Source organism: Schistocerca piceifrons, chromosome 1, assembly GCF_021461385.2.
Source record: "Schistocerca piceifrons isolate TAMUIC-IGC-003096 chromosome 1, iqSchPice1.1, whole genome shotgun sequence".
Taxonomy (NCBI): Eukaryota; Metazoa; Arthropoda; class Insecta; order Orthoptera; family Acrididae; genus Schistocerca; species Schistocerca piceifrons.
In genome coordinates this window covers 399823358-399849195 of record NC_060138.1, presented here as the reverse complement: position 1 = coordinate 399849195, position 25838 = coordinate 399823358, and the positions used below count along the sequence as shown (strand labels likewise).

General features: G+C 39.3%; 1 protein-coding gene across 1 annotated transcript in view; it reads right to left on the bottom strand.

The window, feature by feature from the left end:
• The window catches only part of LOC124787855 (CLIP domain-containing serine protease B9-like), a 183335-nt gene that overhangs the window by 7812 nt on the left and 149685 nt on the right, over nucleotides 1-25838 (bottom strand). Inside the window, exon 6 of the mRNA XM_047254820.1 lies at nucleotides 19301-19396. Coding sequence (XP_047110776.1) covers nucleotides 19301-19396 — 96 coding nt within the window. The remainder of the gene's footprint in view (nucleotides 1-19300; nucleotides 19397-25838) is intronic.

Here is a 25838-nt window from a genome sequence, read left to right as displayed (position 1 = left end):
TGGTCTTTGATGGCAGGCACAGATTTGAAGTGGCGCACAGTACAAGGATCTGCCCTTGAGGTGATCAGACAAGGTTGACCGGAACCTTGACACGGAGTATGTCCAGAATACATTGAAATGTCCATTTGTTTTTAGGTAAATATGTATGTTGTCCACACAACCTCCTTGGGATTTTATTTTAGCCCAATCTACCTAGCTTCTTTTAACCTCTTTGCTTGGGATGTGTTCCTGCCATTAAACTAGCCTGTTGAACATGCAGTTGTCCATGGCACATTGTGAGAAAAGTAGTGCCAGGGATTGAGGGCATATCAGAGAGAAGCATCAGTTAACTGTTAAAACATATATTTTTCAATTGCTGTGTTGTAATATGCATGTTTTAATGTTTACTAACTGTTGTACATGTGTAAACCTTACAATGTATTAAATAATAGAGAAAATAAATAACAATGTACATTAAAGGTGTTCTATCTTGGAAACCAAATAGTATAGCATCTGTCCACATATGAAGCTTTTTTGCTTCAAATTATCATTCCTCTCATATCCCTGAACACTGACTGTTCCTCCTTGGACACCCTGTATACATTATCAGGTTTGGTAACAACACTAATTCACTCTTATGGCTGTTCTACCTGTCACAGAGAAATGCAACTCTAATAATTTACATAAACGCCAATGATATGTATGTGGACAAAGATACACAGACATCTGACCACATTTTGTGTCAAGCAGTGATAATTGTTTACCTGGGTACAAAGGATCATGATTGGCTGCATCTACTGAAATGAATGTAATTTTTATATATGAGGGTGGTCTGTTGTTTACACAAAACTGTGATTTTCATGTAAGTCATGCAGAAACAAATCATGACTTTTCAAAAATATTTACAAATTGTAAATCATCAGCCCCTTACATTAATTCTGTTATGTTTCTACTTTTTTATTTTTATCACTCCCATTTTCCCCCTCTTTTTTCCTAGTTCTTAACTGCACTTTTTATACCGCTTCTTGTGGCTACTGCTCATCAGTCCATCTTTATTTCTCATTCTGTCCCTCTATCATCTATGTACTACCTTTAAACTCCAACTCTCTCTGACACCTTCCCCTACATCTCCAGCACACCTCATCCTCACAATAACTAGGTCCCTATCAACCTAGGGTGTGAGTGACCAGCCCTTCCTTTCCAACATTCCACAGGCTGTCCATCTTCCCTCCCTATATCTGGATCATAACAACAAAGTATGTGGCAGATACATGTTTACAGGACAGCTACCATGGCAGCAGTCGACTAGAGCATGAGAATGGGCACACCTTTTATCCTGCACATAGTTTCATATCGCTCTGCTGCTACCTCAGCTGCCAGATTTCCTGTCAGCTGATGATGATACTTGCAGTTTGTGATATAGGGGCTGCAATATGTTGGTACGTGCTTTTTCCTCAAAGTAGTTTTTTTATGTGTGAAATGTTGTGAAATTGCTTAGAAAAGTGATAACACTATTATGATCCTGTAAATAAAATTCAACACTTCATGTTAAAGGGGAAAGTATGAATGCACTCAGTATAGAGTTGCACAGTTGCTACTGCTGCTACGGGAGACCTATTGCATTTTCGAGGAACTGCAAACTGATAGTACTCCCCTCTCCCACACTCAGCTGTCAATCACTTTGTTATTCTGGTTCAGGTGTAGATATAGTTTTTTTCTGCTTGTTTATTTTGGCAAGTATTTTGAATTTCACCTCGTGATGGTAAGTACTAGCTAGCCATTCCACCTCTTTATAATTTTAGTTTCCCCATTTGAATTTTCCTATTGACAGAATTAACAGTATAAATATTTATTATGTTCAGTCAGTTTATAACCTTTGTCAAGATTATTCAACTATTTGCTTTAAATCACCCCTAATACCATAATTATAGTATTTCACAGCCAACAGACCATATGACGTTTTTCTTCAGCTGCCAGTCAATATATTTCAATCAAACTTCAATATGTCAAAGCTCTAGTTAAAATTGTGCTACATGATTATGATCACTCACCCATGGAGAGCTGCAGAATAACTGAATATTTTCAGTTATTTTCATCAGTTTTAGTTCCTGGAGTAACTACCTCGTGCTATTTCTAACAAATATCATTCTAAAGTATATCATTTTTCCTCTCACATGACTAAGATACCTTGCAGTTGCTCAAGCATGATAAAAAGACATGTACACAATTGAAAATTTTACTGATATGCTTATTTATAAATCCAACTATTGAGGCAAAACAGCTGATAACAGACAATCTGTAAAATTCCTCAATTATATTAGGTTGGTCTACATAAGGAGGACTTTTTTTAGTTTATATCTAGTTCCCTGTTTCACCAGCTGTTTGGGAGATCTGTAGTGGAACCTTGTGATTTAAAGACCCAGTATGAATAGATGTACCACTGGTGTTTCAAGAAGATATCCTGAAAGGCCAGCCATCCGAACTCCTCCTCCCAAGGAACAGCTACTTGAAATAATACAAGACAATTGTCTCAGAACATCTTTATTGTCATTTGTAGAGAAGAGAAAATGTCTTCTCAGACATCTTCATTTTACACTAGCTAAACCTAAAAGAGTATGAGTAGTAGAATAAATTGATAAGAAGATAAATAAATGGTTCTCTCCTAACGAGGGAGTCATATGGCACTGTTGGCTGCAGTACCCTGACAGGACACTTGATTAGTTTATGTTTTTCTTCCTCTGTGTACATAGGCCTCTTTTCTTGTAGAGTATGACAGTTGTGTCTTAGTTATATCTGCTGAGTATAGGCGATTGTGATGGATGTGTATGCAGTTTGGTGTCATGTTTATACTGCACAATGACGAGACAAGCTAGGGGCTCAGGTTGCAGCTAAGCTTAACATCCTTGTGCCTATCACAGATGGAGCGAACAATTTTTTGAACTTCCTATTTTGAGGATTAGCCTCAGTCTTTCAGGCAAACAATGAAGACGCTTATTCCAGCCCTGTGTCAGCATATTAATATTTGCCACATCATACTCCTTGAGAAACTTCATAACTTGTAAACAGTTGTCATCTGGCTCGTTGACTGTTATGTCAAATCAGTGATGATGACAGTGTGTGGTAAATACTGAATTCTGCTGGGAGACAAGAGGTAAGACACAATATGGAGCTAGTTGTGTGTGTGTGTGTGTGTGTGTGTGTGTGTGTGTGTGTGTGTGTGTCCATGGCCTATCTCATATACTCATTGTGGGCTGTATTAAGAATCTTAAAGCACAAAGGCATTACCAATCCATACACAATACAGTCACATTTAGTTAACTGATACTAGAGAGGGTTCGTTCGCAAGGAAATGGCTCCAAAAGAACTGTTCACTAAACTGAATGGAGTGGTCCACATTAAAAATTCTGAAATTTAGGAAGATATTTCTGCTTAGAAAATATCACAAGAATTTGATTACATTGCGAGCTTTTATGACTGGTATTTGCATCTATGGCAATTGTTATTATATGGAAATTAGGTAATGGACTAAGGCATGGTTCTACGCCAGATGTTTTCTCTCCTAATGATTGATACATCACCAGAGGCTATAAAGACTCAGATAGTAGTTTCAAACTTAAATGAGCTCAGCAAGCTGAACTGTTTATAGGTATCCAGACAATGGTCGAGTTGTGAGGTCAGTGTGATTGATGACATCACAATGTGACCATTGCATCGACATGTATAAACAATTCAGCTTGCAGAGCTTGTTTAAGTTCGAAATTTCTGAGCCTTTATATCATCTGATGATGTCTCCAACATTAGCAGACAGAACATCAGGCACAAAGCATGCCTTAGGCTGTGGCCTAATACATGTACATATAACAAACAAAACTGAGATAGAAAACGATTAAAAATTGCTTGGATAGCCAGTAACAAACATTTAGCTCTTGAGAGGAGAATGTGGAGGATACTGACTCAAATTCAGAAGTGTTATAATCCACATCAGGATTATATTCTGCCACAAAAGATAGAAATGAGAGGGAACCACATGGTTCAATAACAATATTTATAGGTTACTGCAATGCATAGAGAGCTTCATGTGAGATCCAAATGAAATTGAATTCTTACTGACAAATAAAATCTGAATTCTTTCAGAACAAGCATAAGAGCATCCAGGAAAGACGTGTCCACTGATTTCAGAAGCAAGATATTACTTCTCAACTTGAGGGCCCCCTGCCTCCTTTCCCCTCAAAAATGTTTTGTTCTTACATTAAATCACTCAAAGAATCACGGCTGTACACAGAGGTGTTCATTCAACATGATGGCACACAAATGGAAGATGATGAAATGAAGGCTAAATTCTGCCTTTTTGCCTTACAGAGCTCCTTCACTGATGAAGAACACATCACCCAATTCTAACATGTTTTAAACAAATCCTTGCAAAAATGACAGATACAGAAGTAAGTGAGGGTGGAACTGAAAAACAACTAAAGTCTCTCACTATAAGAAATGCTATGGGACATGGTGGGATACTCATTCAATTTTATATTAAATATCTAGAAGAACTATTCTCCAATTAAGAAAGATCACAGGAAAGATATGCAAAACAATATGCCTGTTTCACTGATGTCAGTTTGTTGCAAAATTATGGAATATGTTTTGTGCTCACATACAATGGCGTTTTAGCAGACTGAACAACTCCTCGCTAGGAGTCAAAACAGTTTCACATGCAATGATTGTGTGAAACTTGGCTTTTTCATGAGATGCAGAAGGTTCTAAACAGCAAAGTTTATGCTGATACCATGTTTCTTGACCTTTGGAAAGCCTTTGATACAGCTTCACACCATCATTTAAGTAATTTAAAAAAAAAAAAAAAAAGGCTGTAGTCTGTGATGGTACTGAAGCCTCTGTAGCACACAGGACACAGTACAGCTTTTTAATGAGGAGAAACTGTCAGAGTTGAAAATAGCTTTCGGTGTACCTCACAGAAAGTGCTAGGGCCACTTTTGCTAATGATGTACATAATTTGATGCAGAACAATTGATACAGCTTTCGTTAGTAAGGAATTCTTTTCAATGAGATATTATTGTTCAACTGTTTTGCAGTGTTGAGCTCTGTCCTTATGATAGGACAAATTTCCTCTGAATCAATCCACTCAGTGGCAGTGGGTAGAAGTGAACTTCAGATAGGAACTTTCAAACTACTAGGAGACAATAATGATGGAGCTCCTGTGCAGTCTCACAAAATGTCATGTGATCTGCTTTGAACAATGCACATGAAAGGTCACTCAAACAGATCTTATTTTGAAGACAGCCAAATTAAGTGAACACATTTCCAGTTTCAGATCTTTTATCTTCTGCCAGAAATAACACATAACATTTTCCATCAGAGTGCAAGAACATGTCTAAAATACACTTTTCAACCACTGCTGCTCAATTGATTGATTGTTATCAGACTCACCACAGGCTAAGGGCACTAGCCAAAAAACCATCACGCACTAATAAATAGTTCTTTAGTAATGTCTTGCTTCTTTTTATTCAGACCTCATATATAAATCACCTGATAGGTAATATCTGAGGCTACCCACAACTGGTGTAGTGATGTCCAGACAGATCACACAATTAGGAAATAGTTATAAAATGCAGGAATGATCAGTGACTGGCACAAAGGTGTGTAACTGATCTTTAGTACAGACAAATGTGATTAAAGTGTCTAAAAGTAACCTCCCAGAGTTTAAGGTGGAGTGCCTAAATAAATCTAAATATGGAGAAGGCAGAAACCAGCCTTATATTTACCAGAAAAAATCTAATGAAGTGCAATTCATCCATAACAGTGGCTGCTTATAATATACTTCCAGTATGTATCCCACACAATAGCTACCACAGTACAATCAGAGAAATTCAGGCTTATACAGCTGGACCCTGACAATTTTTCTTCTCACATACCATCTGAAAACAGAACAGGGATGGGTGAAAATAAGTCATGTACATTGGGCACCCTTACTACACACTTTCCTAGTAGAAATGTAGATTTAGATTTTTTGACATATTTAGTGCAAAAGAAAGTCAACATTTCATCAGCTGTGAGGTCTAGGAATGTCATATAGTTTTTAAAGTTAAGAATGATGCCTTCCAATCATAATTTAGGCAGATGAAAAGATTGTTAAAATTATTATTTTACACCGTTTCCTTTTAAGAGAACATAAAATTTTTTTGTGCCTGCCTATTCTTCCAAACTATTGATTATCATCTTCAAAATAAGGTTAATAGTTGTGAGGATGTGAATATTGAATACCACCAACAGATAACAAATAATAAATTGGTATTTGCAGTGCAGACATTGTACTATTATAAACTGTTACAAATAAAGGGACACAAAATACTGCCTTCCAGTATACAATTCCTGTACACAAAATTATCTTTAGGATAGTGCCTCCAACACTGTGGCATAAATGTAACTTAGTATCATGTAAGATTTGGCCAATGTCCTTCAAAATCTTATTCATACAGCTGTCACTTTATGTAGGAAAATCTGATGGCTTCAAGATAGTCAAGTAATATAACGTGTAATGATATGTCCAGAAAACACTCTTGAAGGACTTGCAAAATTCCAGGTTTCCAGTTCCCACATAAGAAGATAGTCTTGATGCAATGTTATGATATAATATTTTTGAGTTGTTAACCTTCTCATATCAGGAACAGAATCGTAATATTCTGTTTCCAGGTATATAAGTCAACTGTCATCATACCTTATCTTGTTGAATAACTAATAAAGGATTTCCCTTGAATGGGGAATAGGACTTTTATTAAGATAAATTGAATTAGATGCACACCGGGAACTGTACCATGTATTCTAGGGAAGACTGATTACAGCTACCATTTGGAAACTGGTGGCCATATACCTCAATGCAATCAGAATCATTACTTAGCTCATGTGTTTCAATTATTCATAATTATGAATAGAGTGCAGGGTTGAAACAGCCTGTATTTCTGATGAAGAGCCAGTGTTCACGGTATCTCAATGATAGTAGTGGGTAAAGCAAGATGCTGTACAGGTGGATTGCATTTAGAGTTGTACAGTGCTGCCTACTTGAATAATTGTAGACCTGTATTCATCATTTGACCAATGTACTGTACATGCTGCCTTCAAAGGTAACATGAAAATCGGGGAATGGCTGGATTGACAACATGATAGACCAACGACAAGGTGTAGTTCAATCTTTAATGTTATCTCAAAACACCTATGTATGTATGATGTGATTGCTCCATGAAGGTGTACAGCATATACAGGAATTACCTATGCTACATGAATAAGAAGAAAATTTCCCTAATTGTCAGTGAAACAGTACATTTTTCTTTCATCAGAAATGTATTTTTTACAATGCAGCCCCCACTGGATTTGCCTAGTATTTCATCAGTCAATAGCAACTCTGTAAGGACTGCTAATTACGCATCTACAGCTGCCATCATGGGATTCAAAAAATGTTTTCTAGTAAGAAATTTCTTTAGTTCTGGGATAAAGTGAGTCAGAGGTGGCCAGATGCTTAGGCTGATACCATGGTTTTTTATTTTCTTAATTTTTTATAAATGCTGAGGAATTTGATACGGCTTCACATCAAGACTTAATTGAAAAAGTTTATTTAAAAAAGTTTCCATGACCACTGCCCTACCATCTCCTCCCCATTCTCATCTCCTACGCTGTTTATTTGCTACCCTCTGCCAATGCATCCACCCATCTTTCCCCACTCCTCTCCTTTTTTGCTCCTTTTTTCTTCCCTACCTCCCTGCCCCACAATCTCCTGACACTGCACCTGTTGGCATTCTAGTTCCTGTACGCTCCATCAGACAGCATTCATCTCCCTTCCCACCCATACACTACTATCACTTCCCCTTCTTGCCCCCTCCAGATTGCTGCTTGCAGCCCACATGGTAGTTGCATTCTGGCCTGAAATGCTGGAGTTGGCAGTGATGTGTGCATGGTGTCTCTCTCTTTTACTGATGAAGCTTGTGGTTGAAAGCTCTATGTAAGTGTCTTTTAGTTGAGCTTGTCTGCAACTTAATGTGTCTTCTTTACAGTAAGTAGCAATCTGTCTTTTCCTACATTGTTGGTATTTCTACCTGGAGTTTCCATGGTTTGAGTTGAAGTAAATGGTGAGGATGACAATGAGCAATGAGAGAAGCAGAGTCAGGGTTTGAGAAGCATTGTTGGAGGCACTGGATATTCACATTGGTGTAAGCCAAGGGGATGCATTGGCATGTTGTTGTTGTTGTTGTTGTTGTTGTGGTCTTCAGTCCTGAGACTGGTTTGATGCAGCTCTCCATGCTACTCTATCCTGTGCAAGCTTCTTCATCTCCCAGTACCTACTGCAGCCTACATCCTTCTGAATCTGCTTGGTGTATTCATCTCTTGGTCTCCCTCTACGATTTTTACCCTCCACGCTGCACTCAAATACTAAATTGGTGATCCCTTGATGCCTCAGAATATGTCCTACCAAGCGATCCCTTCTTCTAGTCAAGTTGTGTCACAAATTTCTCTTCTTCCCAATTCTATTCAATACCTCCTCATTAGGCATGTGATGTACACATCTAACCTTCAGCGTTCTTCTGTAGCACCACATTTTGAAAGCTTCTATTCTTTTCTTGTCTAAACTATTTATCATCCACGTTTCACTTCCATACATGGCTACATTCCATACAAATACTTTCAGAAATGATTTCCTGACACTTAAATCTATACTCGATGTTAACAAATTTCTCTTCTTCAGCAACGCTTTCCTTGCCATTGCCAATCTACATTTTACATTCTCTACTTCAACCATCATCAGTTATTTTGCACCCCAAATAGCAAAACTCATTTACTACTTTAAGCATCTCATTTCCTAATCTAATTCCCTCAGCATCACCTGACTTAATTTGACTACATTTCATTATCCTCATTTTGCTATTGTTGATGTTCATCTTATATTCTCCTTTCAAGACACTGTCCATTCCGTTTAGCTGCTCTTCGAGGTCCTTTGCTGTCTCTGACAGAATTACAATGTCATCAGCGAACTTCAAAGTTTTTATTTCTTCTCCATGGATTTTAATTCCTACTCCAAATTTTTCTTTTGATTTCTTTACTGCTTGCTCAATATACAGATTGAATAATATCGGGGATAGCCTACAACCCTGTCTCACTCCCTTTCCAACCCCTTTCCAACCCCTTTCCAACCACTGCTACCCTTTCATGCCCCTTGACTCTTATAACTGCCATCTGGTTTCTGTACAAATTGTAAATAGCCTTTTGCTCCCTGTATTTTACCCCTGCCACCTTCAGAATTTGAAAGAGAATATTCCAGTCAACATTGTCAAAAGCTTTCTCTAAGTCTACAAATGCAAGAAATGTAGGTTTGCCTTTCCTTAATCTATTTTCTAAGATAAGTTCTAGGGTCAGTATCGCCTCACGTGTTCCAACATTTCTATGAAATACAAACTGATCTTCCCCGAGGTTGGCATCTACCAGTTTTTCCATTTGTCTGTAAAGAATTCGTGTTAATATTTTGCAGCAGTGGCTTATTAAACTGATAGTTCATAATTTTCACACCTGTCAATACCTGCTTTCTTTGGGATTGGAATTATTATAACCTTCTTGAAGTCTGAGGGAATTTCGCCTGTCTCATACATCTTGCTCACCAGATGGTAGAGTTTTGTCAGGGCTGGCTTTCCCAAGGCTATCAGTAGTTCTAATGGAATGTTGTCTACTCTCGGAGCTTTGTTTTGACTTAGCTCTTTCAGTGCTCTGTCAAACTCTTCATGCAGCATCATATCTCCTATTTCATCTTCATCTACATCCTCTTCCATTTCCATAATATTGTCCTCAAGAACATTGCCCTTGTATAGACCCTTCATATACAACATTCCACCTTTCTGCTTTCCCTTCTTTGCTTGGAACTAGGTTTCCATCTGAGCTCTTGATATTCATACAAGCGGTTCTCTTTTCTCCAAAGGTCTCTTCAATTTTCCTGTATGCAGTATCTATCTTACCCCTAGTGATATATGCCTCTACATCCTTACATTTGTCCTATCCCTGCTTAGCCATTTTGCACTTCCTGTCGATCTCATTTTTGAGACATTCCTTATTTTCTCCTTCCATCAATTAAATTCAGTATCTCTTCTCTTACTCAAGGATTTCTATTAGCCCTCGTCTTTTTACCTACTTGATCCTCTGCTGCCCTCACTATTTCATCTCTCAAAGCTACCCATTCTTCTTCTACTGTATTTCTTTCCCCCATTCTTATCAATCGTTCCCTAATGCTCTCCCTGAAACTCTCTACAACCTCTGGTTCTGCCAGTTTATCCAGGTTCCATCTCCTTAAATTCCCACCTTTTTGCAGTTGCTTCAGTTTTAATCTACAGTTAATAACCAATAGATTGTGGTCAGAGTCCGCATCCGCCCCTGGAAATGTCTTACAGTTTAAAACCTGGTTCCTAAATCTCTGTCTTACTATTATATAATCTATCTGAAACCTTCCAGTATCTCCGGGCTCCTTTCATGTATACAACCTTCTTTCAAGATTCTTGAACCAAGTATTAGCTATGATTAAGTTATGCTCTGTGCAAAATTCTACCAGGCAGCTTCCTCTTTCATTCCATACCCCCATTCCATATTCACCTCCTATGTTTCCTTTCTCTTCCTTTTCCTACTACCGAATTCCAGTCACCCATGACTATTAAATTTTCGTCTCCCTTCACTATCTGAATAATTTCTTTTACCTCATCATACATTTCATCAATTTCTTCGTCATCTGCAGAGCTAGTTGGCATATAAACTTTTACTACTGTGGTAGGTATGGGCTTCGTATCTATCTTGGCCACAATAATGCGTTCTCTACGCTGCTTGTAGTAGCTTACCCGCATTTCTATTTTTTTATTCATTATTAAACCTACCCCTGCATTACCCCTATTTGATTTTATATTTATAACCCTGTATTCACCTGACCAGAAGTCTTGTTCCTCCTGCCACCGAACTTCACTAATTCCCACTATATCTAACTTTAACCTATCCATTTCCATTTTTAAATGTTCTAACCTACCTGCCCGATTAAGGGATCTGACATTCCACGCTCTGACCTGTAAAACGCCAGTTTTCTTTCTCCTGATAACAACGTTCTCCTGAGTAGTCCCCACCCGGAGATCCAAATGGGGGACTATTTTACCTCCGGAATATTTTACTCAAGAGGATGCCATCATCATTTAACCATACAGTAAAGCTGCATGCCCTTGGGAAAAATTATGGCTGTAGTTTCCCCTTGCTTTCAGCCGTTCGCAGTACCAGCACAGCAAGGCCGTTTTGGTCAGTGTTACAAGGTCAGATCAGTAAATCATCCAGACTGTTGCCCCATCAACTACTGAAAAGGCTGCTGCCCCTCTTCAGGAACTACATGTTTGTCTGGCCTCTCCACAGATACCCCTCCATTGCATTGCACCTACGGTACGGCTATCTGAATCACTGAGGCACGTAAGCCTCCCCACCAATGGCAAGGTCCATGGCATAGGACAATATTTATCCTGAATTGTGGAAGATCATTTCCCTGGCATATCTTCTTCTTAATGTAGCACTGGAACATGTGATGAAAGAAGCTAACCACCATGCCGGGAAATGATCTTCCACAATTCAGTATAAATATTGTCCTATGCCTATGATACAGACATAGTTGCAAGACCTCCGAGACAACAAAGGAGTCACTTACTGCATCAGAACAGGCCGCTAAGTACATAGGACTGTCGATCAATGAGTCTAAGTCTAAATATATGGCTTGCCGAAGAGCACACATAGGAAACATGCCATAGCCAGTATCCGTATCATGTTCAGAATATGAGAAGGTTGATGAGTTTAAATACCTGGGATCATACCCAACCTACAACAATGACACATGCAAAATAAAACAATGGCTAGTAACAGCCAGTAGAACTCATTTTAACGCATCCAAATCATTCATCTACAAAACATAAGACCAGTCCTCACATACGTCGCCGAAACTTGACCACTAAGAGTAAGGGATACCAACATCATGCTGGATGCTTTTGAGAGGATGTTACTCACTGAATAACAGGTGCCTGTTGTGTGGGAGGGAGGTAGAGAAGGTGATATAATGATGGGCATTATACTACATATAAAGAGTTACCTACCAGAAAATAGTAAAGTCAGCATTATTGAGATGGGTTGGGCATGTGGCGTGTATTAGTGATACAATAGTGCTGATGAGGTGGGAATGCAGGAGAGAGAGGCAACAACTGCACAGGATAAGAATGTGACACACTGGCACTGAAGATGGTGATTTCTTGTGGTCCAGAGTGTCGAAGATGAGAATATGTGGATGTTGGTGCACTGGGTTAGTGGAGCTAGGAATCAGCAAGACCATGAAAGTGAAGGATGTGTCGCAAGGATAAATCCCATCTATCTAGTATGTTAGTGCATAAGTTTGTAGTGTTTTTCTGTAAGTTTAATAAACACAACAGTAAAGCATAACAGAGACTTTAATTATCAATAATATAATCTCCTTCACTATTTACAATAGTCTGCCAATGCTGTTGTAACTTTTCGATTTCATGACTGTAAAAATCATGTGGTTTTGAGGTGAAGAATTCAAGCCATGTTTGGAGTGCATTTTCAACTGGGGGAAGTTACTTGACAGATGTTCAATAGAGAATGGAAAAGGTTGAAATCTGAGGGTGCAAGATCAGGTGAAAAAAGTGGATGTGGAAAGACTTCCCAAGCCTACTCCTGTATAGTGTTTTATGTCAGTCCAGCAGAATGCTGGTATGCATTATCATCGAGTAGCTGTATTCTTGGTCATTGTTCTTGGATTTTGTCTACAACATGTTTCAGTTGTTGACAATAAATGCCAGCAGTGATGGTTACACATTGGGGAAGCAATTTATAGTACACCCCACCCTTGCTGTTCCACCAGATGCATAGCATCATCTTTTGTGGGGGGACGTAAGTCTTTGTATAGGGAAGTGCTGCTTTGTTTGGGCTCAGCTATTACTTTCTTTTTCTTACATTAGCATAAAGAGACCATTTCTTGTCACCAGTAACAATACAAGACAGGAATGGTCAGTGTTGTCTACTAGCCAACTGATGACAAGTAAGCAGAGATGTACATATGGTCACTCACTGATTTCTGTGATTTTGGCTTAGAGCACACAGCAACCATACATCCAGTTTTTGAACCTTTCCCATTGCAGGCAAATGTCGGATGATGGTGTAATGATCACAGTTCATTACATTTGCCCATTCTCAAGTACACTGATGTGGGCCATTGTGGAGCAATGTGTTTAAACTATCTTCATCAAACCCTGAAGGTCTTCCTGAACATGGTGAGTCTCTAATATCAAAATGATCCTTCTTAAAATGAGAAAACCATTTTGCAGGCAAATGTCAGATGATGGTGTAATGATCACAGTTCATTACATTTGCCCATTCTCAAGTACACTGATGTGGACCATTGTGGAGCAATGTGTTTAAACTATCTTCATCAAACCCTGAAGGTCTTCCTGAACATGGTGAGTCTCTAATATCAAAATGATCCTTCTTAAAATGAGAAAATCATTTTCTTGCCATGCCCAGTCCAATGGCATTATACCTATACATGGCGTAATGTTTCTTGCTGACTCCACTACTGTCACCCCTCTATTAAATTCAAACAGTGGAATAGGTTGGAAATATTCCAATTTAACCACTTGGTACTCCATTTTCCAGAGTCCACAGCTCCACTCATTAATTAAAAATGAAAAAATGACAATATTAAACTCAAATAGCAACAGAAAACTACAAATAAATAACCTGTAGTAAATGAAACACCAACATGAAAAGCGAAAACACTACGAACGTATGCACCAACCTAATAGTTGAAAAAATCTAGTGCTGGATTGAAGCATCCAGATATCATGGGTTGTGAAGCAGCTATTGACCTCAATCATGTGCTCAGCAGCTTTTTCTGCCTCTGGGTGAACAACTCTATCCTTGCTGACAGTCTGGCAGTGGCCATCCATTCTGTTGGGCAGCTGACATGTGGTCACGCCCACATAAAATGCTCTGCCAAAGTTGCAGCAAGGTGTAAATGACATTGCTGCTTTCGCAGGTTGCCTTACCTCAGACAGGGTAGGGTAAGGCTGTGACAGGACTGCAACAGAAATACTGGGTTGGTGGATTGGAAAAAAATTGCTCTTGTGTCTTCCCCAGGGATACAACCCCTGTGGGAATAGATTGGGAGAGGGTAGTAACATAAGGATGGGCCAGGATGATGTGTTGGTTGGGTGGGTGGCAGAGTACCAGTTTAGGATGGGTGGGAAGGATTGCGAGTAACATGTCCTGTATTTTCAGGTATGATGATAGATGGCCTAAACCCTGCCAAAGGACTCAGTTTAGTTGCCCCAGGGCAGTGCCATATGACACAATCCCCCAAACCCTCCAACTGCTAAATTGCAATCCTGCCATTTTTTGTTCAGTGGGGACAATGTACCTGCACAGGTGTGTGTGTGTGTGTGTGTGTGTGTGTGTGTGTGTGTGTGTGTGTGTGTGGGCGCGTGCGCTAGCGCTTGTTAAAGGATGGGTCTGAAAGCTAGCAATTCTTTTCTGTGTGCATTTTGATGACTCAGTGGCTTCTCATTCCATGTATTATCTAAAGAACTGTTTTGACTGCAAAATATGCATGGTTTTAAAAGAAGTTCTAGAAGTTATAAGAGTTATTGAATACTTTCTGCACTAATGGGTCTAAATTTGAAATATTTAGATGGGGAATTCTTGTGATGTGATACTAATATTCTTTTTCATCTATATCATGGTGGTGTGCATTTTTTGTGATGATACTGCTAAATTGCTGATATGAGAAATAATAGTACTGTTGTGGGCAAAATCTTCGTAAATAGCAAAGGTTAGCAAGCTAATTATAAGGTGACAGCCCCTGTTTGTGAAAGGAATCACTGTAATAACCAATAAAAATAGCTCTAATTATATGTGAAAGTCAGAAAATTAGTCAAAAGCTATGATCATATGGTAGTAACATATTTTTTTGTATACTGATGTTATTTCTAGCTCTGTAAATATGAGGCCAGACTTTTCTTTGTAAACAAATCTGTTGTTTGTTGTCTACAAGTGCTAAAATTATGACATGGGGAGAAACTGAAATCTACCTGAACACATTAGTTATTATTTTACAGTGTCATTAAAATAAATTAGGATGTATGATGTTTAGTTCACAGGAAAGGAGATGATGGGACTGGTCCAGTAATGTCAATAGTAAGCCAGCTTCTCTTTCTGAGCCACCATGTACTGGCTTACTATGCCTCACTGTCAAAACATCAGTAAACAACGCATCAGTAAACATGCCTAGGGTCACTGGTTTGTGTGTTGCACAGCTAGTGCATACTGACAAAAATGCTGCCTCCTGCTCACTCTACACCATACTGTTAAAAATTGCAAGTTTTTAAGCACATTGTAGTCTTTTATTTATTTATTATATCTGTGAAGGAGCAAGAAACAAATTTCTAGCAAACATTGGCTCTAAAATGCCTACATTAACACCTATGAGCACTTGCCCATCTTCACTGCTGTGAAGCATACCTCTTCTACTGAATATGTGCTCACAGATGTTAGGGTATGCATTTTAAAGTCTATGTTAACTAGACAATTTCTTTTTTTTCTTTTCAGTCCATATTACCTCTTCCCATATTATGGAAAGCAAAGAGCTTGCATTAAAAGATATTTGTTTCACAGTATTGAAGATGAAAAAGTGTGCATAGTTCTTAAGGTATCCAATTTTACAGCTCATGTTTACTAGAATTTTTTGCTTCAAATCATTTTTCCTATCATATCCCTAAATGCTGACCATTCCCCATGGGACACCCTGTATTTTCCTTGTTTTCGCACATTTATTTAATGCAAACGGCAATGATGAATAATTGTTGTTGCTGAAGAAGCAAACAGAATTTTTTCATAGAACGAAAAGTTAATTGCTGGTACCATAAAGGTTAATTATAGTTTTCATATTACTAGGGGGTATTTTATGTGATGATGAAGGCATAAAATTGTAAGACTAATTAATGTAACTGTGTAGCAGTATATTTATGAGATTAGTGCCACATAAATTTGTTAGTGTGGGAGTGTGGTGTCAGTCAGTCAATCCATTGAATGTATATATATTTCAAGCAATTTTCACTGCAGGTAAGATTTATATATGGGAGCCTGAATCACAATGTCCATATTAGAAAGACTTCCAAACCATTATGCTTATTTTAAATAAGTCACAACATGAAACTGAAGTACTAGCAGTGTTGTTTTTATGGGGGAACGCTGGGGGATGAGTACCCCTAAACTTTTTCATCGACAAATTTGTTTTTTTTTTTTTTTTGTTTTTTTTTATGATGTTGGGAACAAGTAAGAGTGCCAAAGATTTATTTCACGGACGTAAATTTTTTATTTCATTTTTTCACGTTGGTAATCGCAATACCAGTGCAGTTGTGGTGGAAAAAGCAATGTCACTGACTGTTTCAAGCATTTTGAAGCTGCAGCAACCGTTCTTGACAACTGAATTGCTGGCAGCCAGTTCGACAAGTATGTAGTGCTCTCGCCTGCTAATAGTGGGTGATGGTAGTGCTAAACGGATATGCATATGCTCAAACATTGAGCTACCGATAGATGTCTTTACGGTCCCGCTACCATGATTCTTCGCAAGTCATTGCCATCTTTGTTTTGTTGTTCTTTATTCGTTTGTGTTTGCTGTTCCATTCTTGTCAGTTGTGCGAAGTTTAACAGTGTGTTCTGTCTTTCGTTGAACTTGTGAGTTAAGTTGGAGGTGAGAGATGAGCAGAAAACCAGCAAACCATTTTACTAGTTCTCCTGCTATAATAAAGTCAACTGAAGGGTCCAATACGATTTTTTTTGTAGTTTGACATGTTGATGACATCATGGCTAAAAGCAGACGTGTGGCATCCTATGCTTCAGTTATAAGTAACTTTTGCTGCATTATATTCAATGTCAGAGTACCCTTAAACTTTTTTTTAGAAAAAAACATTGTCTACTAGTGCCTGTGACATGGAGAATGAGTATTTGTGATAATACTTTATTAGATGAATGAAATTAATCATATGTGCTGGAAAGTAAAGTGTTTGATAAATTGCTTATTTATGCATGTAATAACTCCAAATTTAATGTTTTCTGCGACACTTCTGTCCCAGGAAGCCACTTTGCAATGACCCAGTAGCATTATTTCTTAAAATAGAGACAAAATTTGTAAACAAAGTGCAACATTTATCACAAACAAGAAAATACCCTTGTGTTTATCTCTTTGAATCTTTACGCCAAGTTTACTCCAGATATCAAATGTAAATTACAGAGCTGCCCATGATACCCAAGTACAAAATCAATTGTACATTTGAATGGGGTTGGTCTGCACTAGTGATACAATAGCATTTAAATGTATAGGGAGCTTAAAGACAAACTATATGTTGTCACTTGACCTTTAGTGTCAATGTACATTACTGACATATTTCTGTTCCGTGTATCTGAATGCTCACTACATATATATTCCCACTCCATGCGTGATGCAAATGATCAAACATGCAAGTCTGGTTAACGTTGAAAGAAAAAATAAGACAGTAATGTAGAATCATTGTTATTATTCATTGTCTCTGTGAGTTTTGTTATTGAAACAGATGGAGAGCCCCACTGGGCATTATTTCTTCATGTAAATCAGCTACCCTGTCAACTCACACAGGAAGATAAGAGATGCCTACTTAACAAGTAAGAGATACGGCAACAACTACTGTTATTAATACTAAAAACAGATACTTCAGTTAACCAACCATTCATTAGTAAACATATTTTTTTCTGGATTTTTGCTGGAGTAACACAAAGTGACTACAGTATCAAAAGGAAAATCTGTCTCTCCTTATCCCCACAACAGGTAGGTCCCTCTCAGTCTGGTATCTGAGTGACACACCCCTCCTTTTTAACCTTCCCCAACCTGTTCCTTTCTCTGCAAGGAACCATTAGTTACAAAGCTAGTATAGTGTATGTATTTTTGTATGTGTCCATCAGAAGTAAAGAAACTGCATCTACTGAATTTAAGTACTGGACAGCAATTCTGCCTCATAAAAGTATGTCTCATTAATTTAAATGAGAATGTTGTGCAAACAAGCAAGTGACGTAGCTAGTCAGTACCAGTTTTGAGCTGAGTTAAAGTAAAAAGTGTGCTTGCAGAACTGTAGCAATAATGTTAACTGATTCTTTTTACGTAGTGCTTAAATGAACAGTGGTCAGAACTTGCACAACTAAGCATTCTGTAAAAACTATCACCACAATCATGAATACCTGTCCATATTAAGTACTAGAGAATGTTCTCTAATAAATAATCTATTATTAGATAGAATTCAAAATTACTAGCAATACCTCTGTAGTTGAATTATATTAGATAAACATTTTCTTCATATAGCTATGTTTAAATTGACTCCAACTGATAATTTAAAAATAGTATGTTCCATTCTTTTTGTGTGTTCTGTTACAATACTGCCACCAATGTGATGTGATGTTCATACACACAGGGAAGGAACAATGAATAAAATTATGATCTTCACAATTTTGAAATGTTCTCAGATATTCAGCTATGTGGCATCATCCAAATGATGCAATATTTCAGCAAATTAACTTGTTACCATCTTCAGACGGTACTGATGACTGTTTGTCTCCCACTGGGTGCCATATTATATGCCCCCTCTGCTCCACACTACTGTTAATCACTGGCCTGCTGTGCCTGTGTACAGCTCAACTGCCAAGGTGGTGGGGGAAGCATGCCGACGTGATACTAGCTATGGTTTTTAGTCTGTGTGCCACTGCCACCTAGCTCACGTCACTGCTGAAGTGGAGGTGTTTTTATGTTGTGTAGTCCCAGCTCTTCGGTTTGTGTAATGCAAATAGATCTTCCCGCAGACTGCTGACATGCTTTGAGCATCCTCATGGCCAAGTCTCAGCTTTACTTAGTTGGAAATTGTTGCAATCAGATCTCTTAATATTATTTTAAAATGAGTCCCAGAATTTGTTGGCCTATTTTAAAAACTTGGTTCTATAATATATCATACTATGACCACGAGAGATCTAACGGTCTGTGATGGCTGACTTTGTCAGTAATTCTTTATGTGTATGATGCCTGTGTTCTGCACCTCATGGCCCCACAGTCCAGCTCATCTGACATATGTACATTTCCCATGTATTTTACATACTGAAGTTCTTTTTTTCTCTTTCTTCATCTTTACAAACAACAAAAACCATTAATGAAATTATATATGTCATGTTTTCATATACTTACATGAATCCTGTTTGCCCCAGCCAGCAATCTGATATTTGACTTGGCTTCCAGTGTTATTTGAATTTTCGAATGGAAGACAGATTGGCCTTATAAAATCTAGAACATGTGTTGAAATCATCAGCAACTGTTGTCAAAAATATAAGAATGTGACAATACCTCAAATGACTACTCATGCATAATTTAAAAAGAATTTTAAAAAATTAAATACACAAACTAGGGACAGAGTTTTAAAAAAATGTAACAGAGTTCAAAGCAGCTGATTCCAGGTTAATGGGAAAAGGCAGAAAAGGAGGGATGCAAACATCATCTGATATGAGTTTAAAGCACTAACAAACTGTGTACAAACAATGTATGTATTACTCTACATATAAACAAATATAACTATACAGTACATCTAGCATAAATGAGATTCCCAACTGATATTTGTTCCACCCAAAGCAATAACTAGCACCAAACTGGAAAAATGCATGTATGGACACAAATTTGTCGACCCTTGAGACATCCAGTACCCAGTTGCTAAATATGCTCTATGACACTCAAGAGAATTGAGTTCCTGCTCTATCACATGGACCACTTTGATGTTTCCAAACTCAGAAGATGGGAACTTTTCACCAATTTGTTCTCTCAGCCTATCATCATCCCAAAGAATTTCATTATTTATTATTAATTCACACACTTCTTTCCAATCCATCCATCCTTTATCACAGGAGTCAATCTTAACTAGAATGGGGGCAGTTTAGAACTGTGTATCCATCACCTTCATCCCTCTCCACCCCTCCCTCCCTCCCCCTCCCTTCCACTCCTATATCATGATCTTTACTTGGGCAGGTATTTTCCAATTCCTGATAAATAAGTTTCTGTCCTCCCTGCAGTTTATCCTTTCTTGGGTAACTTGCTTCCTAGACATTTGAAAGCATTTAATTATTTAATAACATTCCCACTAAAAATTATATCCTTTGTTTTTTCATTTTCTCTGCCAATTTTCATTACCTCATTTTTTCTTCAGCTTACTTCCAAGCCTGCTTCTTCAATTATTCTGTACCAGGTACTTAAATGTTCATCCAATTCCTGCTTTTTGTCTCCCCATATAACCACACTGTGTGGTGATAACCCTTGATGAACTTTCCTCATACTGAAGAGCACTGGTTACAGTGCAGCACACCTCCTTGTTGCAATCTTCAGTCTGTTCCAAACCAGTCCGTCTTTTTGCCATCTATTATAATGCAATTCAGGCATTTGTTGTACATGTTTCTGAGTTGCATTCCTTTTGACAATTCCAGTCTATTCACACCTTGTCATATGCCTTACCTCCTAACAGCATCGTAAGCATTTTTTTATACCTATGACATCCTTCCCAAATTCAGATTTTTTTCTTCTACCTATCTAGCTGTAAATATAGCTTCTATAGTTGATTTACATGTCAAAATCCTTGTTGTTGTTCTGTTAATTATGGTTCTATCTTGTTCCTGATTTTCTGCAAAATTATATTTTCATAAATCTCCATGCAATGGCACAGTAATGTGATTTGTCTGTAGTTTTCACAGAGCACTTTGCTACTCCTCTTAAAAGTTGGTACAATAATTGCCCTACTCCAATCATCAGGAATCTCTCCATAGATCCATTCTATTCTCATTATTCTTTGCAGCCACTGAATGCAAATAGGCCCTGCGGCTTTGATCATCTCCACTTTGAAGACATATGCTCCAGGAGATTTGCCATTTTTCATTTCTGATATAGCTTTCTCTACAACCATCATGAACAGAGCTTCTCTTTCTACAAAGATGCTGAGTCGCAGACACGTACAACAAAAAGAATGTCAGAAAATGAGCTTTTGGCTTAACACACACACACACACACACACACACACACACACACAGTGGGGTCAGACCGTGTCTAAGAGCAACAGGGCATGATGAGGGAAGCAGCCAGGTGGTGGGGGGAAAGGAGGAGGCTGGGACGGGGATGGGAAGTGACAGCAGGATAGGGGCAGAGGACGGTAAGGTGCTGCTTGTGGGAATGTACAGGGATGAGGCAAAGAGAGGGTAAGGCAGCTAGGTGCTATCAGGAGGTTGGTTGCTAGGTGGGTTGTGGGAAGGTGCCAGATGTCACAGGCTGCTCCCAGTCGCTTGCCTCATGGCTCACATTCCTGTAATAGAGCCAGATGCAAGACCTGTTCTGTACATCTTCCCACCACCACCTAATCCAGCTCGGTCACAACCATCATCTATTCTATCAAAGGCAGGGCTACCTGTGAGAACAGTCATGTGATCTACAAGCTAAGCTGCAACCACTGTGCTGCATTCTATATGGACATGACAGCCAACAAGCTTTCTGTCTTCATGAATGGCCACTGACAAACTGTGGCCAAGAAACAACTCGACCACCCTGTTACTGAGCATGCTGACCAACACTATGTTCTTCATTTCATCTGGATCCTTCCCACTATCACCAGCTCTTCTGAATTATGCAAGTGGGAACTCTCTCTGCAATATATCCTTTTGCCGCAACCCACCTGGCCTCAACCTTCGTTAGTCACTGTCCTTACCCATCTAGAACCTTCCCTATTCCTGTTTGATCTTCTCTTTCTATTTCATTGGCTCATTTATAAATCTTTTCTTCTGTAAAGGTGTTATTCTTTTGTCTCCCTCAAATTCAGTATGTATATCTGTTTCATTGCGTACTTCATATAGATTTTAGAAGTATTCTTATCATACTTTCAAAACTTGTTCCTCTTCCTCTCACACAGGTTTCCTTCTTTGTTGATGATCTTTATGCTTTCTTCCATTACCTAATACACAGTATAACACCACCTTCTCATCCTTATAATTCTCTTCTGGTTTTTTTGTGAATTTTTTCCAATACATCTTTGTAGGCAATGCTATCAGTTTTCTTGCTGCTCTGCTTAGTGTTTTCCATGCATTTCTGTTGTGTTTTGTTCTAGTTTTCAACTATGCTCTCCATTCAATACTTTTTTCCTTGTCTGCTTCTGCAATTGTCTCATTCCAATATTGAGATTCTTTGTGTCTGACTTGTCAATGTCCTTCCACATGTTTCTTCTGCCTTCTTGGCTGAGGCCTGTTTGCATATCCTTCATTCTTCTTCTACATCCTTCCTCTCATCTTTGGGAAGCTTATTCAGTTTTCAGCATTTGCTATTACTTGTCTTAACCCCTCCCCCCTCCTCCCCCTTCTGAATTTCAAATTTCTTCAATGTTCCTACCAACAGTCAGTGCTTGCTGTTGAGGTTAATGCTTGGTACACTTTCACTTCTGTCAGGCATCTTCTGATTAATTCAGTTATTATTGTTTAGTTTGTTACAGATTTACATTGCAAATTTCAGCTGTATATGGTAAACTTATGACTGTCCCTTTGCTTATACCATCCATTACCAATAAACCATTTACTTCTCAGATATGTATAGTAAGACCTCTCCATCATTTCTGTTATCTTCTCTAGAATTAAAGTCTCCTATAATCACCATCTTGTTATATGTCACAGACTCCTCCAGTTGATTGATAAACTCTTTCTTGTCATCTGTTGCTCATCCTATTTGAGGAGCATACACCTGGATTACATCAAGAATATTTATTTATATCATTATCTTAACTTCAATTATTCTGTTGCACACATTTCCCAGGTGAAGTACTTTGTTCACCATTTTTTTATTATAGTCTGACAGCATTTCTTCTTTTACCTCTCTCTGTCCATCACATTTTATATCTTTTTTTCCAGCAACTTCCTGCCAATCGTTTCTTACTTCATGTAGTCCCATTATCAGTAACTTCCTCTCTGTCATTATCCGTGTGATTTCCTGAATTCTTGCATCCTTTTCTAAGGACACAACATTAATAGTCCCAATTCTTATATTTTTCTTCAGATAAATCCATCTTTCATTGGAGCCATGTTGGTCATTGTATGTGACAGGTCTAGTCAAAGGCTTTGTTACTTCCAGAACCAGTTTTGGTCCGAGTCTCATTTGGGTTTTGAAAACAAATGGATTATCCACTACTGGCTTGGTGGGCCTATCGTAGGTTCATCAGAGCCCCATCAGCAGTCATGTTTCATGGGTCCCTCTCCACAAAGTCCACCATGCCAAGCAACAGCACGAGCGGCCACCAGCAATGGCGCAGCCAGCTGCGGCCCCCTCTCACTCCACACCACCTTGCCTCCAAGCTTCCTCACTATGCTGGTGCCAAGTTACTTACAGGGATGCCACATGCAACTGTCATGCACCTTGTGCCTACCCAAATGATTACGGAGGGCACATTTAGGCATCACGTCCCGCCACACTCCTTCATGGTGCATACCGTCCAATGCTGCACCACTCGCTCCAGCAGCGCAACGCCTCATCTCATCCTATTGTTCCGGGATTGAACAAGTTCAGCACAACACCGTTCTCTGCCTCCTTTTTTTATGCTTTCCACATGTGCATCTCTGCTTGAGCATATTACTACACGGCTCTCTGATTTGTTAGAAGTGCGCACACAAATCGACGATTTCCACACCCAGAACGATGCGTTACACACCCGCATTGCCTCTGCCTCAGCTGAATTATCACATACATGGTGCACGATACATCACCTATATGCAGAACTGCAGCAAGTTGAACCAACACATTCATCTACTACGTCTTCTCACCACATTGCTCCTGTGTCGAGCATTCCATTGACTGCTCCTGTTTCCACATTGCCGCAGATGAATCTCCAAGATGCACCTGTTTGCGCTACTTGGGATTCCTTGCATCGCTTGGCTTCTGTGCCATGCCTTCCTTCATTGACTACAGCCAACGCCCCGGCCACACTGCCCCAACTCGGCAAGGTCAGTGAACTGCCGTTGCATATGGTCCTCCTCATGCTCCCCCTCACTGGTCTCCCTTTGCAGGTATCAGCTATCGGTAATGGCACTTGTCATAGGATTTGCACCACAGACAGTCCGCCTGTATGTTATAAGACTAGGTGCCTTAATGCTTCCAAACTTCTGCACATAAAAGAAGTTGTTCAGGATTTGTTGGCTTCAGGCGTGCTCTGCCCCTCCGATAGCAACTGGTCTTCACCTATCCACCTTGTTCCTAAAAAGGCTGGCTCCTTACACACGTGAGGGAACTACAGGTCCCTTAATGCTCACACAATTATTGATAACTATCCCATTCCTCATATCCAGGATTTCATGTAAATACTACATGGTTCTAAGTTGTTCTCTGTTTTAGATTGTTCAAGGCATACCATCAAATCCCTATACATCCATCGGATATTCCGAAGATGGCCATCATCACACACTTCGGACTATTTGCATACTGTTACATGCCTTACAGTTTGAAAAATGCTGCACTGACATGACAGCAGTTCACTGATTCCATTTTACTACCTCTGCCATTTGCTTACGCTTACTTAGGTGACATACTGATCTTTTCCTCCTCTCCTGAGGAGCATCAAGTTGACCTTGATGCAGTCCATTTGGCCCTCGCTGCCAATGGCCTGATGATCAACCATGATAAATCTCAACTCTGTTACACATCAATTACATTCCTAGGCCATACTGTCTCTGCCGACGGCCTCTGACTGACGAATTCTCATGTCAAAACCATATTTGATCTCCCTCTTCCTGAAGATTATGCTCAACTCCACCATTTTCTGGGTATGGCAAACTTCTATCGCCACCATATCCCTCAGGCTGCCTCTGTCCAATTGGCCCTCACTGATGCCTTCTCTGGCAAAAATACCACAGGGAAATGGAAGTTGGACTGGACCAAACACATGCTCAATGCATTACGTAATCTTAAAACTGCCCTCACCAAATCCATCACACTTGCCCACCCTGACCCTGAGGCCTGTGTTTTGATCATGACCAATGCCAGTGACTCATCTGTGAGTGCTGTTTTTCAACAGTACACTGCTGACTCCATCCAACTGCTTCACTTCTTTTCCAAGAAACTGACTATGAGCCAGTGTAAGTGATCGGCTTTCGACCATGAGCTTCTGGCGGTGTACGAGGCAATGAAACACTTCTGTACTGACCTCAAGGGGTGACCTTACATGATCTACTTGGATCACAAGCCTCTCATGGACGCTATTCATAACCCAGTTAAGAACCTTCTGCAGAGACATATCCGCCATAAGGATTGTATCAGTCAGCATTCTTCCGATGCCTGCTACATTTGAAGTGCAGAGGATGTTGTGGCAGACTACCGATCATACATCTGTGTGCTAACTGCACCGCTGAACTTGGATGAGCTCACCTGAGTTCAGACTGAAGACAATAATACACAGCAATTAGTTTCGGACAATGAGTCATCGCTCGCTGTCCAACTTCATGTCCTGCATTAGTCGACAACCCCAGTCCTTTGAGATATCTCCATAGGCACTCCTTGCCTCTTAGTACCCTCTGCTCTTTGGCGTGGGGTCTTTAATGCTTTGCACAACTTGACCCACCCTCGAATGCGGGCCATGATGAGGCTGGTTACAGAACTCTTCATCTGGCCTGGTGTGAAGCACAACTGCGGCACTTGGATTCATTCGTGCATCCCATACCAGTGTATCAAG